The sequence below is a fragment of the Lonchura striata genome, chromosome 5 (assembly GCF_046129695.1).
Source record: "Lonchura striata isolate bLonStr1 chromosome 5, bLonStr1.mat, whole genome shotgun sequence".
Taxonomy (NCBI): Eukaryota; Metazoa; Chordata; class Aves; order Passeriformes; family Estrildidae; genus Lonchura; species Lonchura striata.
The window spans coordinates 40,186,756-40,204,552 of NC_134607.1; the positions used below are offsets into that span (position 1 = coordinate 40,186,756).

Consider the following 17,797-nt stretch of genomic DNA (forward strand, 5'->3'; position numbering starts at 1 on the left):
TTACAGCCCAGCAACACAGCCAGAACCGCAACTGCGGGATGGTCAGGAGGCACAAATTCCTTTAAGAGGTTCAGGTCAGAGACTGTTTTCCCTTTGTCTCCCTATTTGCAGTTGGCAGTGGAGGCTGCTATCTTGGAAGGGGGCAGTACCCTGCTAATTTGGGTGTCTCTTTGTTCTTGTGGAGTTTGTGAGATTTTGCAATTTTGTATTGAGTTATTCACTATTTTTTTGCCTGTTGCTGTTTCACTTTCTAGTAAACTTATTTCTTCCACTTTTATCTACTGGTATTAATTCTTTATTGGTGGAAAGGGATTGGTTGGAACTAAGGGGAAGTAACTAATTTTAGAGAGCCCACTTCTTTAAATTGTCTTAAACCAAGAAAATGTGGCAAGCAGGAGGAAGGGGATCTGGCTACCTCTGGGAAAAGGACCTGACATTTTAAGCCAGGTAGCATTTTTATGGAGGGGATATGGTTCTTGGGGTACATTCTAACTCATGTTGATTATACACTTTCCTCCATTTTTCCAGGACAGCAGCTTCCATGGGCCCATAGCTCAGGGAATTCCCAATGTGGTTTTATCTGCAGATCAACTCTCAGACAGGGCTGGCCTGTGCCACCCCAGCCATCATGGTTTACTTTCCCAGCCATATTGTCTAACACTCGGCTGATCAACACCATTTTCTAAGAATACCAACAACCTCACATTTTTCATGGCAGCAAGCCATGACAAGGTTGAGGCACACTAAGCAGGTTGAGCAGCACTGTCCCTTGCCAGTGTCATAATATTTAGTTAACACGGACAGCTTTAAGAGTCTCCATTTCCCATAACTGTAAGCTGAAAGAGAAGAGCATGCCACTTAATATTTGCAAAACGCAGATGCTGGGTTGTTTGAAAACTTCTGTCTAACCACACTGGGATCTGTGTTAGAAGTCAGTATTTCAGCCACAGATCCTTAACACAACTGACTGCAAAAAAAGGGTGCTGCTCTCCTGCATGGGGCTGAGAACAAGGAAGGAAGCTTCCTCACAGGAAACAAAGCCCATATTCAGTTTGTGGTCAGGAAGTCTTAGAAATGGACTTATCACTTGTGCCTGTTCCTACCATCTCCACTTTCTCCACACTTCCTTAAGTTGGCATGAGTTCTTACTCCCAGCTCTTAGTGTAATGGAGAGTGATACATCTTAACAATGGTTTGAATTTGGGCTTCAGCTTGAAGACTAAAAACAATTTCACATGAAGTCAAACTAAGACCCCAGTTGAACTATATGGAGGAATGTCTTCCTTCAGATAAAAGCATTGCTTGCCCTAGAAAATAGTAATTTTTTTTTCTCACTCACAGACAGGGACTAGTCAGATGTACTTAACAGATCTGGCTGACTTTGGGGATACAAGCCAAAACTAGAAGCATGTGGCTTGGTGTTTTTAACTTGGGCTGTGTGGTTTTAGGTGAACTTCAGGTGAAGCTGTCAGACAGCACTGCAGAAGGCCAACAGATATTTGTCATAGTCTCTGCAAGCAAGGAGAAAAAAGAACTGTAGGTTTCTCTTTTTTCCATTGCTTCATAAATTATGTTCCTATGTCTTAAGATATGGCTATAAGAGGATTAAGTTTGGCTGGGTTGAGAAGTGTGTGCAAATGTATGCCTAACAGAAGAGACTACTAGACCAGTCCAGTGCAGAAGCTTGTTCCTCTGTGCTCCCAGGTTTATGGCTTTAAGATACATCCCTGGGCTTGGAGACCAGACAATTGCTTCCAAGCATCCTCTGATACACAAATGGTCTCATCACTTCTCCTGCAGAGAAGCTTGGGCAGCTGTACTCAGCCTGTGCAGTCAGGTATGCTCTTCAGTTGATTGTACTCTAGCCAAGAGGCCTTTTTGTAGGTAGTCACTATAATTGGAAAACTAGTGAAATCAGTGGTCAAAGGCAAAAAAGGTGGCACTTTCCAGACCCTTTAAAGCTTTGACAGAGGTACTTTGGCAGAAACAGCTGCCTAAGACATTACTGTCTTTAAGTATCCTCCTCATACATCTGCTAATAGCTTCTGCTTCCACAGCTGAGAAAAGTCTGGCAGGGGTTTGGTCACTTCAGGCACCAGTTTAACATCTCAACTCAAACCCAAGTTAACAGCAGCCCTTTAAGTTAAATTACCTGATTTGACCTTGAAACAGACTGGCAAGCACTCAGACGGTCTTCTAAGAGCAGGCAGAAACAAGTACTGGCCTTAAGGAATGCTGTCATCTTCAGCAACCGCAGGCTGTGGTAACCATCTGCCCCAGCTTCAGATCCCTCTAAAACTGTATGATAAACTTCACCTTAATGTTCCATAGCATTCTGTTGATGCTTTGCTCTATATACTGCACCAAATCTAATGTAGTTGGCTTTGCAAGACCTGCATGCCCTAAATTCAGCGGAAATACTTGGATAAAGCAAGAGAGCATTTGCTGTTCAAGCCATTAAAATGATATATCATCATCCCTTTGGAAGAATGAGTATGGCACCAACATTAATTTAGATCCCAATTTTAATGTTTAAAAACTAAGAGGTAACAGAGAGATCATAGAACTTGATACATTTTATATACACATAGAAACTGAAAAACAGTGTTGTTTATTTGGATATGAGCAGCACAAAGTTAACAGGTGATGCTAAAAGGAGCAAAATATTACTGATGACTCACTTCAACAATCTATTAGAGATGAGCTTGTATCAAGCGTACATCATTCAAACAACATTGTTTATACTGGATCTGTGTGAGCCTTAGCATATGTTGGGACACTAAAACCAGGTTTCTATAAACAATGTAAAGTTCAAGTCTAGTGGAAAAATACCTTTTCAGTTTATATTCTGTTGGCTGTAACACTGAAAACAAAACATACACTGGTATTTATTTGAAGAGCTCTGTAGAACTGACTATATATAGGGTTTTCCCCTCAAATTTGTGCTCATGATAAAAGCAAATGTTATTTCAAGTTTCATTTTAATCCAAGCCCATAAAGTAAACATGGAAAAAAACCACAATTACTTCTAGATGCATTTCTTAACCTCCATGTTTCAGCAGTCCTGAAACTACATTTCCATGCTTTACCAGTGAGAAAGTCTATGCAAGGCCTCTGATGGATGCACTCTCAGGACATACCCTCACCCCTGGACACAGCTATCTAACAACCTCTGCCTGTTCACAGAGTGGGATGTGCAAGCAGTCCCTGGCCAGGGATGCTCTTGGCAGCCTCAGGTGCCAGTGTTTTCATCACATGAGAGCAGCAGGGTCTGAGGCAGAGCAGCCACGGGACTCTGCACGAAGGGAGGGGGCTGGAAATGGCACCAATTGCCCTGGTTGCTGCTGATCCTTGACTTGTCATACTTTTTTTTTCAGAACTACTGGCATTTCTGATGCCTGAAAATGGAAATGCAGAAGCTCTGCCCTGACTTCTGTTTGTACTAGCTGAGTAAATACACGCTTGGATACAACACGGCATAACGCTAGGTCAAATTGCTGGCTGCAGTTTGCCATGGTTTCTTCTATAAAGCCTTTTCAACATTTTACTCCCAAATGGCCCCAGCTGAGAAAGTAATAGCTATCTGGGTACCAAAGGGCACTTTAACAAGGGAGATATTTTACCCAACAGGAAGACTGGCAGACTTGCTGTTGAGAAAACTGGGAGTCATACACTAGAATTAATCCTATCAATTTAACGGGACCTTTTATTTCTCTTTTTACTTTAGGGATGTAATTATAATTTCAAGTTTAGAATGTAACTTGTGAACTCTTGGGAGAAAGAAAAGGATATGCATTTTGCTAAGAAGCTAAAGTATTTGTATTTCTATTAAAATTTTTCTTAATATGCAGAGCCTATCTAAGACTTCTATTCATAGGGGATAACCAACTGCAAAAATATACAGCATCCTATTTATTTACAATATATATGTACATAAAAATGAAATTTCCTACAATACAACACAACTGCATAGATTTGTCTTCAGAACCATAGGTATGCGTACATTTTGTGAATTCTAGACTTTCCAGCCCTGTACCTTTTATTAATTCATTATCTTTTTTTTTTTTCACAGTTTGTTACAGAAATCCTTACATTAGATACAAATAAAACATTCTTTGCTGTACGTTACAAGAAATAAGGATTTTCTGACGCCAAGGGCTATGGGGATCTGTTTATGAAAGCACCATGGCACCAGCTGATAATGCCATCTCATGGAGCTGCTGATGGAACTGAGTACATTCTGTGGTGCCTTTCTCCTAACAGGCACTGGGGTGGGGCAGTAGGACTGGAGGTGAGACACCACCACATGAAAAGTTTTGTTTTGACCAAGGTGCTCTTTAGCCTTAATGTAAGGTTCAAGCAAAGAAATGTATAGATTTTAACTAGACATACCATTAATTGTTACTGTTTAATACTCAGTGTCAGAGAGTTGTGCTGCGCTTATGCATTGTAAGGCAGATGTACAGACAAAACCCACACACCATCCAACCCACACTTGCATGTGTGACCTATTACAGGTCGGGTTCATATATGACTCAGAAGAGCAGCCCTGGGAGTGGATGAGCATCCCCATCCCTGACCTCGCAGGATGACAGTAGCCCTTGTGCCTTAGGCTTGCACATGTGCCAGGCACCACTTGGTCCATGTCAACTCTACAAAAGGTCTGTGTTGGTGCACAGATTTGGAACTGGCCCTCTGACCAGGAGCACGCATCACCCAGAGAGGTCACTGCCCCGAGATACTGTTCCCAAATAACAATTTACTGTGTTTTACTACCTAGGCATGTTTGCCATTGGACAGAGAAGGGAAGTTGTATTATGGTTGCTGTAAGCCCATAAATATTTTCTTTGCAATGTGCTGTGGACTAGGAGAGGCAGCAAGGTTGTCTTTTAAGTGTACGGTTAACTCTTACAATCTTATTAGTAATCCCTGCTTCTAATTAGTCCTTCCTTGTCCCTCACCACTCGATTTTTGCTACTACACAAATAAGAATTTTAAAGTTTTTTGTTGTCGTTATTAGGAGCAATTTTGCATCCAGTCTATGACACTTGCAGTGCTCACAATAGTGATAAACTCTCTATGAAAAGAAAGCATGCTATCACCTACTAAGTAGATATGGTACTCTGGATCCTATTAATTTTACAACAGAGAAACTCCTACAGCATTTCACTGTGCTCTTAAAATCCTAACTAAAATGTGGGACTTGTACAATTGTGGCTACAGGTTCACTATTCCAAATGAACTGAATAACAGCAGTACATTTAACAGATAACCTCATACAAATATTGTCATCCATCACTGATGTTGACAGTTACAGCAGGGTCTATTGCATTCTGTTAAGAATGTATAAACCTGATGAGAAAACAAAAAGCACGTTATTTCACGTTCATTACCACAGACATCAAAAAACACATGATTCCTTTCCATAAATATCTATAAATATGATGCCAGTAAATCAGTTTAAGCAAAACTCTGTCTTTTTTTTTTTTCTTTCTTTCTTTTTTTTATGAGACCTAGAAACAAAGTCTGTTTAAAGACTTAATATTTTGGGTACCTATTTTTCAGTATATAAGACATGCTTTGGTGGTTCAGTACCTTGGGTAATTTCACTTCTATACACACTTAGCTCATTCTTCCTATTTATTCAGTAAAACTCCAGTATACAAATAAACTGGGAAAAAGGAGAAGGCAGAATTGCAAAGAGAAGAGAGAGGAATAGTGATGGAGGAGATTTAGGAAGATGAACAATCGGTGACCCAACAGCCCTTCAAGTCAAAGGAAGTTGGGTGCCAAAACTCAATGGTTCATATTTCAAACAGCAGACTACAGACTATTTGGAAGGAGGAGGGAGATATCACATATGTGACTTTGCTGGAATCCTGTGCAGCAGATCAGACCTCTAGCTCATACCTGTATACTTGAAAACCATTCCCAGGATCTAGTCTCTCACAACCCCCCAGTGCACAGCGCCGTGCTGCTCATTAATCAGTAGAAGAAAGATAAAGGGGAGGAAAGCAGGAGAGCCTGGTAGCATCTTAAGGATAACACTGCACAGCATTCTCAGGTCTAAGTTAGGTTTTTAGGATAAGATCCAGAGAGATTATAAGGCACCTCAAAACCTGAAATGCAAGCTGAGTCAGAAAATGGAGTGAGATGCTGGGCTTCTGCTGCAGTGACCACTGCGGGTTGGGTGCCTGCAAAAGGAAAACCACAAATTTACATCCCAAGCTGAGAAGATGCCTGGAATGAGGTGCAAAGAGACAGGAACAAAGCACAGGCTCTTCTCCCCAGAGCTTGCCTAACACCTGGTCTTGTAGGCTATGGTATGGACTTTTCTGTGAATAAGGGCAGGGATCAGTCCCATAAGGGAACAGTGCAGAAAGAACCAGTGACCTGCACCATCACAGACAAGGGTCTGAGACCAGCCACAGGAAAAGTACAAGGGACTTTAGTGAATGATCCCAGGTAGCTCAACAGTTTGTATGTTAAAGGCTGGGGGTACTTGGGAGAAAGGATGATGCACCAGAGACTTTGCTGGGAGATTTCTAGTTTTGTTCTTGCTGATGGGCTACTCCAAGTACTTTGGCAGCCTGTGGAATCCACTCTGCCTTATTTCTGGATCACAGTGAAGTATCATCAGAGGCAAGCACCTCACTGCCTATGCTAAGGTACAGATCTGGCAGTTTGGGCTTCATAGGCTGTTTCTGCAGCATGAACAATCTGCATCTCAATCCCCAAATTTCTAGGAAGGCCCCAGACTAACCTCTCTGGATGTTATCTTTAGAAACCAACTTTCAGGGTCCTGAGATGTGTTCTGTGATCTCAACTCTCAGTGACTTCAAGCCATGGTAAGGTGTTACATTACAAGGTAATGGCAACTGAGGCAATTCAGTAGCACACAGAAATCCAAAGATCCCAAATATTCTATCCCTAACCTTAAAAAGAGTAAGTTGCAATGACAGGTTTCTCACAGCTGGTGACAGTCTGCTTCCACAGTTAGAAAGGGAGTTGTCAATGAACCAGCTACTGAGAACAAGAGGGTCACTGAATACTGACAGGTATGGCTCGAGCATACCAAGGGCATCACAGCCCTTGGGCATGAAGCGGGGCTCCCTCTAGCCATCCGTTCTTTCAGTGGGAGCCACGTTCATATTCTGAGACACTCTTTAGCTCACATGGTGAATGACATAAAGTGAACACATTTATGCTGCTGACAGTGCACTGATAGAAGACGCCTGCTCAGGACGGTGAGTGATCAGCTGCTTAGCTTTGGAGTCTCTACAAGTGCTTCTCTACACCAGCTATAAGGCCTTAGGCAAATGCTTATTCTGTGGACAACTGTTGCAAGTTACAGTGTTTCTGCTAGTAGAATATCTTCTAATTATTATGCAGAACTTATGAAAAATGTAAATGAAATATTTTAAATATAAAAAGTATTTCTGTTCATTTAAAGAAATGTTGCAGATTTCAATTTCCATTAGAAATCTAGTGGTTTGGCAGAGTGACTCAATCCTGCTCCCACTGCTGTCAAAGACCCCACTGACTTCAGTGGGAGGAGAGTAAGACACAAGAGAGGAGCCAGTCCCTACAAGGTATGGAAAAGGCATGAGGTATGATTAAATACGTAGGTTTTGATAAAACTGGAGCTTGGTATTTTTTTTCTGAGAGCAATGGGGCATTACTAAACAGTTTAATGATGAAGAAAATGCAGACTTCTTATGGCAATCTCCAAATGTCTGCTTCTCTTCAGATTCAAGTACTCATGGTTTGGGGTCAAGTTCTGGTCAACCTCCAACTCAAGTGTGCCAGAGGAATAGTAGCTGGTGGTGGTGGCTGTCTTTCTCCTGCTCCCTGCTCCACATCACAGAGACACACACACACAGACACACAGTCTGTTCCCCAGAGCCATGAATGGGCCAAGCCTTGGGCCTGGTTCGCCCCCCCAAAATATCAGAGAGAAGCACCGGATTTAGGATCTACGCTTACACAGCGCTCAGCTACGCTCTCGTGGTGCTTTTCATGCCTGTATCCAGAATGCTACACTTAACCCAGTGAGGCAAATGGTGCCTGGAACAGCAACAGAACAAACAAACAAACCAACAAACCAGATGCATACAATTAGAGAGCAGAGTTTTGGCTAAAAGAGGGGGAAGGATGTGAACAGACAACACTTCAGTTGGAATTGATAGCAACAGTCACTACTGCCCTAAAGGAGCAGAGCTTGTGGCTGGAGGGCTAAGGAAAATAATGGAACAATGCAATTCATGGGTGGAAGAGGGGAAACTAATTGTGATGAGTTTCTATAAGCAATGCTCTATATAATCTCATGGACAATTAACACAGACTTTTTGCTGATCAGAGAGTGATATGCCTGTTGGAAGAATGGGTCTGTTTTCTGCAAGAAAATACTCCCATGAGAGTATTTTCAGTACTGGATAATCATTATTTGGATTTGATTTGAGTAAACTCACAAAAGGTGGAATAGACAACAGAACCGATGGTTGCGATTTTGGTGTGTAGCAAGCAGGGGTATCTTCTTTTGAGAAGAAGGTGAACTTCAGTGGCCTTCGGCACTGCCTCCTGATTGTACCCAGTCATAGATGACCAAGGGAATGCTCACTAGGGAAAACAATACCCCCAGTGCCAAAAAAAGAGAAGCCTGGAGAAAAAAAAAAAAAAAAAAAAAAAAAGGAGAGAGGATTAATTAAAAAAAATAAAAGACAATTAATTCAACTATGTTAACTTCTCTTAAGGGCATGTACAAGTTGATGTATTAAAATTATCAGCTAAAATGAGCTAGCACTTCTGGTAAAGACAAGACCAACAGATAATTAAACAGATTAGTGTAATTTATAATTGCTTACTGAATACCAAAATAATTTTTTTCTCCTTTCAATTCACTTCTTAAACACTGATCACCTCTAAAGATGATAAAGTGAGTGATTTTAGGATTGATCAGCTCTGCTCTTTCCAAAGCCCCACAGAAATCAGTATATTCTTCCCACTGGATATGTGTTCATCTAAGTTCAGCCCTTTCGTCATGGGATCTGCGGATGCAACCAAAGTGAAACATGTTTTCTACCTGTCTGCTCAGAGAAGAAAGGTCTGACTGTACAATGCTTCCAGTGCATGCCCCATTAGACTGGGAATACACAGGAGTGTTGCATCTTTTCAGATGCAGCAATCTCTGGGGTGCACAGGAAATCTTTCCAAGGTCCATTCCTATTTGCTCATGCATGCCAAATGGCTAACATTAGACTTCAGCTGGCTGCTTTGTGTGGAACCACCCTATGTCTGATTTGGGTCTGTCAAAACCACGAAGAATACTGCAAATGGAGCACTTTGCATGCTTTCTGGATCAACACACAGAAGCAGAGAGAGCTTGCTGCACCAAAAAGCTTGTTGAAGTGGGCTGGAGGGCTTCCTTCACCCTGCTGACAGCTGCTGCTGCTTGCCAGCCAGGGAAGTACCTCATCCCACAGAGAAGGGCCTCTCCAAAACAGAAGACGCTGTGCATGCATGGCCCTTCCACCAGGGGACTCCCAGGGTAAGCAAAGGAGAAGGGCAACAACAGCTGCAAGCTGACTGAAGTACAGATAAGGTCTGCTTGCACATAGCACATTAAAGAGAATGACAAGATAGAAGTGTTTCATTGCTGGAAACTGGAATGCATACCCAAATCCTCTGAGTCAATTTTGATCCATCCTGCTGTGTAATTTTTAAATACAATGATGAAGGAAGAATGAAGATCAGCATATTGGCAGAAGTGACCCCTGCAAAATTCAAATGAAAGAGTTTTGTTAATTGTCAGCAACAGCTAATTATTGCATTGCTCATTTGGAACTGTTTTTTTATTAGTAGTACAAAACCAGGATACTCTACCTACAACGCCAAAAATATCCTTCATGGATGGGATAAAAATGACTAACAGGTTGATGATAACCAAAAGAACAAAAGTAACCAAAACATGACGGCATAAGTCAAATTTTGTTTTTCTGGCCATCTCGAATAATGATGAACGCACCTGCAGGGGAGAGAGAGAGAGACAGAGAGAGAGAGAGAGAGGAGGTTTTCTGTTAAGAATAGTCTATGAGCCAATTCAAAGCTTCCCATGTTTATTTTAATTGGTTCTTCATGTGACAAGTGCTGCATAGATCTGTCAGAAATTTTGGGTTGCCTGAAGTAATGTCCTTTGAAATACTCCTTAAAATTAATTTGTTATTTCAGAACTGTCAGTACATGTGCATGTGCAGTAGGATATTCCTCTTTCTAACATGCCTCTTTGAATCCTTCTGCATGTTAAAAGGAACTTCACCTCTGAGCCTGCTCCAGTACAGCGATGTGACATAAGGGAGAACCCATGTGGATTCAATTTAAAACAGATTTAAGACCAAAAGTGATTTATTTACTGCATAGAGAATTTCTCCAGGAGTTAGTGGGAGTCTAGCACGAGAAAAAACTAATTCAAGCTCAAGCTCTTTTTGTAGCTGCAACACTGTAGTCTCAGCCATCACTGGATTGTGGTTTGAAGAAATGTGCTGTGCACAGCTGTTACCAACTTCCAAACCATGCAGAGCTTTTTACTTACAGTGAAAAACAGCACCGGCACGGTAAGAATCACTGCCACGATCACAGCCAAGCGCACAGTCAGGATGAGGATGTCATCTTTGCTCTGGTATTTGTGAAGCAGATCTGACTGCACATTCTCTATGGGAAAGACAGTAAGGTAAGTATTCTGGCAAAAAGGCAGTTAGTCCATAAAAATCATTGCTTAACAACAGCCTTCTTGAACAACAAGTGATTTATCTGTAAACAAAAGAGTATGGAATGAAACATCCTTGAGTTAAAACAGCACTTTGAACAAAATCTCAATGATCCCATTATTCCAGTTCAATCCTTTGGAGTCCTGATTTAGGAATGCGTCTTAATTCATGACAGCACATGCCTAAGTCTAAGGTAACTTTCACTGTAGAAAAGACAACAGTGAGACATACAGGAAAGCTTGCTTACATATATACATTTATAAAAAAAATAGGTAAAGAGAAATCAGCTATTTTTAATTGATTCTGTGGACTTTTTTTGAAGTTCTAAATGATATAAAAATAAACACATGCACTGCAATGGCTGATCTTAATATAAACTGCAAGGTCTTGAGCTAAATTAGTCTAAACAGCAAATAAACTTCCAGCAAAAAGCAGTGCCCCTGTTCTCAACCGAGAACAAAGCCTATCTTGGGTCAGCTCTCAGCAGGACGCTCTGACATTTGCACTCAAATCCTTCTGCAGCTCCTCTGAGGGCTGCCAGCAGAGCCTGCAGCTCAGCTCCACGCTGGCCAGCAGCCCCAGCAGCCAAGACAAATCACAGAGGGTGCTTAACAGGGAGGTGCTGGCAATATTTTAATACAACCTCCTGCCAAAATGTTTCCTTGAAGCTGTGATAAATAGTGCAGAGCAGGTCTGCGTGTACTAACCAGCAGGAAAAGCAAGTTGCTGAGGGACCTACATGTTTGCTTTGTAATTTTTAAATATCCAGGAGCAATAACCTAAAGGGGTGGCTGTTAAGCATGCCACCAAACACACTTGCTGCCCCTTTTTAGGCCGATGTTTTGTTTCTGCCTGCTAATTTTAGAAAGTTGGTGGTAAAACATAACAACTCCTAAAGGGAACTCAGTGGACACGTCTAATTTACCATCTTTGGCACTTGGGAAAACCTCATGTATTCCTGGAGGCAGAGGGATCTATCCTCTGGCAAAATGCCTACACTCCCCCCAGGGCACCCTTCTGGGTAGAGCCCACAGGTCAAAACCACCTACACAGTGCTTGAATCCCCACCAGGAGAAAGAAAATGCTCTCCCACCTCCCTGCAGATCAGGAGTGGGGTTTTCAAGCCGGGCACATGCACAGCTTCTGCAACACAGAGCTTACTCTGCTCCTGCAAGCACAGACTGCAACTTCTGTACCGCTCACGGGCTGCAGCCAGGTAGGAAGTGAAGGGCAAGGCTTACAGTTGAAGGTCTGTTTTCCTTTCAGCTAGATACACCACAGAGCCCAACCACACTGTGACCTTTTAGGGGAAGAAAAACACCTCTTTTCTGTAATTCTGCAATGTAAATATAGTCATCACTGCAACACTTTTGAGAACACAGTAAACAGACAAATACTATTGGTGTAAAGAAGAAATGGTCACAATAAAAATACTGTTCTTACCCAGGTAAGGGTAGAGAAGAGGGTTAGAACACTGTAAGTGAACATATGAAAGGTAAGGTCTTTTCAGTCTCAAGGGGAAGAATAAAGGAATTTTGTGGAGGAATTCTGTATTTCCTCAGTGTCTTTTTTGCAGCCTGTTACTGCACTGACACTGCAGAGCTGAAGCAGAGCTCTTCACAGCTTCCATCTGTGGGCTGTCAGTGCTGGAGAGCAGGGATGCCTAATGTGGGGAGAGGCACACAAGACACCCCAGGGATTCCTCCGCCATTCCCCCTTAGGAGGGCCATAAGGACGCAGCCCCTACCTCCTCCATGGACTCCAGACCCTCGTCCTTGAGGGATGTGGGAGATTCCCAGAGAGGAGCGCCACAGATCTGCCTCCTCAGATCCCTGGGGCAATCACATCAGAATCTCCTCCCTGCCAAAGTGAAGGGGTCCATGCTGATTTACACCCACTTGCTCCCTGGGGCTGCTAATTTGATGCATCTCTAAGAAAATGTGTTAGATGGGAGCAGCTGGATGAGAACAGCTGATGCTGTTGTCACTTGCAGCCTACTTTGTGGGTTTATTGGGAAAATTAGAACAGATGACCTCAAGTTACTTCAACACAGGTATACTCAAGGCCTCATAATCAGAATAAGAGTTTGAGAAAGCAAATATGAGACAGGTACACCTTTGGAAAAAAACCCCCCACATTTCATATTTACTTTTTTTTTTCCTCTGGCAATTGGTGGCTCACAAAGGACATTATCATGAATGAGGAGGTTGTAACGAAAATGCTACTTAGAATAGGGTGGTGAAGACTGATGGGTGACTCTCAGGTAAAAGGCAAACATCAGCTATGTCACCTGTCTTGTAACCCCTTAACAGTCCATGGAAAAAGACACTACTTTTCAACATTCTCATGATACTGGAATATGGGAGTTCCATTGGCAACATTCCCGGGAATATTTTTCATTTTTTTGATTCATTTTTATTCTACTTTACTTAACAATTGTGCCTTTAGGGTATACATATTGTATCCTTTAGTGATACAACATAATTTGTTTGTTAACTGAATTGATATGCATGCAAAGAGACAGGGTGGGGGTCTCAAACACTGAGATAATCAGCCTTTGGTGGCTGAGCTGGGACAACACTCAAAGCTTCCCCACCTTCACTGCATGGTTGTTTAACCAAGACCTAAAGAGGTCAGCTCTAGGGACACAGGGAAAACATTTGGTCTGTTGTCTCTATGACGAAAGTGTTACTAAGAAAGCAAAAAAAAAAAAAAAGCTGTGATGGCCAATTTGTTACTCATTTCCTAGGACCTGCTCTCAAATCTGTCTCAGTTTTTGCAAATATGCATGCTTCAGCCATTACCAATGCACACATCATTCAGGTGAGGACCTTGGAATAAAATCTTAGTGGGGCCCAGCTAATCCCCAGTTCTGTAAAACGAATCTCTCCCTCATACTTTGAAAATGCCTTTTGCAAATAATACTTTCACTTGTGCTTTTCATCCACAAGGGAAAAGGAGGAAAGGATTTATACCTTCAATATGAGAACTACAAGGAAAAATATTTGGAAAAGTATTTTAATATAAGTGGATGGGACTTTGCTTTCCAGCTGGGATACACTATTGATTTTACATGTATCCCCTTTCTACTCTGATCAGTAAAGAACCGCATACTTACCGTAGAAAGTCAAATAGCCAAATATGGCAGTCATAAAGTACATCAGAAACATGGCAAAAAATGAGATATTTGAAACCAACTGCATTTTTTTCTGTGAACGGCTGGAGAAAGAACAAGAAAAGAACACATAAGAATGACTGGGCTGGATTTTTCCATAGCTGTTTCAAAATGTATTAGGTGTTTGCATAAGCATAGTAATTCTGGGGAGACTCATGAATGCATTTTCATTTAAAACAGAAAATCACTGACAGCTGCAGAAGGAAGAAACGGACTGGAGAAAAGGACCCTTCTTGGGGCTTAAATGAAAAAACAGTGAGTGTGACCTGTGGGTCTGCTCTATGTCCGTATCTGCTAAAACAGTGAAGCCATGTGGAGAGAGGATGACCCTGAAACACTTTGGTAACGAAATTAAAAGGTCAAAATGAAGGAAGCATGAAATTATACAGAGAGAAAAGAAACCTCAAAATGTTCTGAATGACTGCAGAGAAATATTTGTGTCCCCGTGGGGAGAAAATACTGGATTTATGCTGACCTGTAAAATAGGTTAAGCATAAACATTTAATCTTTAGATATTTATTCTGAAATATTCACACTCCAGTACCTAATCTCAGACTCTTAAATCGACACAAGGTTGCCCTAATAGGTACCTGGGAACCTGGTCAAGTCACTTGAAATTTAAAGGACCCAGGAAGTGTCTGAGGGCAGTCATGGGTCTGACTGACCCTGACCTCTCCCCTGGGGCTTCCCCATGGCCCAGGACCCCATTACAGCTGCCCAGGGCTGTCAGCAGTGTCACAGCAGGGCTGGTTTCCAGCTCCCCACAGCCCATCCCTGCTGGAGGTGTTAGTGAGACAGCAGTACTAACAAAGAACAAAGGTCTTTTAGTACCAGTAAGGCTGAAAGCACTTTTATTTTCCTGGTACTGCAACAGACTTTTAGTTGCACTAATGCTGTGGAACAAACACTGTTAGCAGAACAGACGCCTCTCCTGTGCCAAATATCAACCAGCAGAACTTGGCTCTCCCCAGGCTGCTGTGCACTTCCAGGGAAAACTCCCAAGTATTGCATTATTCTCCATCTCCCTTGTCCCTGCCTCAGGGCCACAGCACACCTGGGAGGCCAGATTTCCTAGCTGGCAGCCACACTTGTTGGGTGTTACGAAGGCACACCTCTGAGTGGCACAAATGATTCAGAGCACCTCTGTGCTAACATTTTCCATGTAAAATGGTTCAAAACAATAAACTATCAAAAAAAAAAGGGCTTACTCTTTAAGTTCGCTGTAAATCGGGAGGACTGATGGGTGGCACACAAACGCAAAAGCAATGGTGGGCAAAGCGTACACGGTCTGTTCAGAGAGAATTTCAGAAAATAAGTTAAGAAGTAGTATTTCCCCCAGTGGTCTGAAGAAATGTTCCATGTTCAACTACCTCAGCTCCAAGCTCGCTGGACTCTTCAACCGAATATTGAGAGCCTTTCTGAGAAGTAAGAAGACCTGTCAATTAGCACGTGTTTAATGAAATGTGGAAATCAGCGCGTTTCAACAGGAGGACAAAGTCTTGCATTGGCGGCGTAAGCGCAGCACTGACTGTGCTCGCAGAGCACAGAGCTGGATGCCACGCTGCTGCTGGCTTTGCCCCCTGGCATGGCTCTGCCTGCCCAGCTACTGCCACCGTTACTAGCACAGTGCCACACGTGAAAGGGAAGTGTGGTGGGTCACCGCTACGCTACCCTGCCTTGGCATGGAGAGGGGTGCGCACTTGTGGTGCTAAGGCTGAAGTCCTGAAGAGGAAGCCCGTATCCAGACTGTAAGAAAAGAGAACAGGAATGCAGAACTTACAAAGAAATGAATATTTCAAGGTACCAGACTGAATCCCTTAATTTCTCAGGCCAACAAAAGGACTAGGAGGGCTGTTGAGGGAGCATGCTTCTTCTTGGGAAAAGAGAAAGACCATGATGTCACCAGAAAGCGCAGGAGACCTCCAAGTGGGACCTCAGCCCCTTCTCCACTAAGAATTCAGGTGGGTTTCAGTCCTCAGCCAAACTTCAAAAATGGTATCAGTGCTCAGGCACTTCCATTCTCCTGAGGGAACAGGTATGAGCAGAGGTCACAGGAAATTATAGATCCTCCCCTAAGGACAACATGAGTCTATTCTACATTCAGCTCTCTCCTGCCCTCTGAGATCTGCTTGTGCTGGTCACAGGCATCCCCTTCCCACACAAGACATCCTATGGTGCACCCCAGGCCTGACAGGTTCAGTAAATGTGCTGGCTGCTCTCTGGAGGTCCTTCCTTGCCCAGGCCTTTACCACCTCTCCCTCACTCACAGCACAGTACTGTTGTGGTGTCTCCATCTGTAGGGATATTCAGAAGTTGCCTGGACACAGTGCTGGGTGGCTCTGCCTCAGCACAGGGGTTTGACCAGGCGAACTCCAGGTCTCTGCCAACCTTGGATATCCTTCTGTTCTGTGAAACTGTCCTGTCTCTCCTCTCACACATTGAAGTTGTTAAAATGACTGGCAAATTGTTGGCCCTGAGGGCAAGCCTCTGGAGTTCAGCTCCGGTGTGCTAATTCAGATGGACCGATCCTTCTGAGGTGCCTCCATTGGATCTGAGGCAAAGGCTGACACTCACTGCAGAAGAAGACTACCTTTCAATGCTTTCTGCAATATATCTACACCTAAGCTGCTATGGCACAACAAATTAACTAATTCTTGGTCCATCATGATGATCTGGGGTGATGGTTACTCCCAGCCAAAGAAAAGTGCTTCACTTGGCTTCTTCAACTGAAGCTGGTGGGTTAAATTTTTAAAAAAATACTTTTTGCACACCTCTGTTATAAATGTTCATTCCCTATGAAAGTGACTAAGGCCCTGACGACCACGACCTGATGGATAAAGTGCTGTTTCACTGTGAGCACTGCATCTCAGCACAGCTGACAGGAGCCATCCTCCTGCTCTCACAGTTAGAGACTGCTGCCCTGTCACATTCTCTTAGACCAACTTTTTCTGCAGCTGTGTGGTGATGGAGGGAAGCATCCAGCTAAAAGGCAACCAAATTTTTGCTGGATTATCTTTCAACCATATCCTTTTCACAATCCAGTTCACCGCATGGCTACAGAAACATGTACCCTACTACAAAGAAGTGGTTTGTGTGCAGAAGGACAGAGGTTATGGGCTTTGGATGCTGATGTGGCCTATTCAGCCTCTATTGAGAAACAGCCTAAAGGCACAGTTGCAGCATGGATAGTAAGCAGCAGTGAAAATGAAAAATTTCCTGAAGAGAGCAGTTATTGTCCAGTGGTAGCTTGGGCTCATAGCCTTAACACATCTACTAGCAGGGCAGGACTAGACTGCAAGGAGACACATTTACCATGGCATCTCTGCAAGACTGGGCAAGGAGACCAGTGTGCATTAACCACTGGATCACAAGTGGAACCATGGAGAATCAGGTCCTTTGTGGTGCTGATCAGAACAAGAATATGGAGTGTAGGTGCATATATTATGTGAATTAAAAGTAAGTATTATAAAAATAAACATACCTTGGAATTAAAGATAACATACTTTGGCTTACACGTATGTTCTGAGCTATTTGATAGGATATATGATGTTGCATTTAGCCCTTGTCCATCACAGGGAATTTGAAACTTCTTGTAAATAACCTAGAATAAAAGCAGAAGATAGCTAATTGCTAAAATAATAATGAAAAGTAAATCAGAATTAAAATATCAGCAGAATTGTGGGCATCCTGGTCTGTATCAGCAATAGTGTGGCCAGCAGGACTGGAGAAGTGCTCATTACCCTGTACTCAGCACTGGTGAGGCTTTCCCTTGAGTGCTGTTTCCAGTTCTGGGCCCCTCACTACAACAAGGACATTGAGGTGCTGCAGCATATCCAGAGAAGGGGAACACAGCTGGTAA

At 42.8% G+C, this 17,797-nt stretch overlaps 1 protein-coding gene across 2 annotated transcripts in view; it reads right to left on the reverse strand.

Annotated features, from left to right (window-relative positions):
• Positions 1 to 2,507: 2,507 nt before the first annotated feature.
• SLC38A1 (solute carrier family 38 member 1) overlaps positions 2,508 to 17,797 on the reverse strand; it is a 41,964-nt gene continuing 26,674 nt past the window's right edge. Inside the window, exons 10-17 of one of the 2 annotated variants that reach the window (XR_013340016.1) lie at positions 17,420 to 17,539; positions 15,147 to 15,226; positions 13,882 to 13,982; positions 10,589 to 10,707; positions 9,883 to 10,024; positions 9,676 to 9,773; positions 8,472 to 8,659; positions 2,508 to 5,352 (exon numbers count right to left, since the gene is read on the reverse strand). Coding sequence is in view for 1 of the 2 variants with exons in the window: in XM_077783486.1 (XP_077639612.1) it covers positions 8,558 to 8,659; positions 9,676 to 9,773; positions 9,883 to 10,024; positions 10,589 to 10,707; positions 13,882 to 13,982; positions 15,147 to 15,226; positions 17,420 to 17,539 (762 nt within the window). In the remaining variant the exon portion in view is untranslated. Of the gene's footprint in view, positions 8,660 to 9,675; positions 9,774 to 9,882; positions 10,025 to 10,588; positions 10,708 to 13,881; positions 13,983 to 15,146; positions 15,227 to 17,419; positions 17,540 to 17,797 lie in introns of both variants that reach the window. The other variant, XM_077783486.1, reaches the window with a different exon arrangement.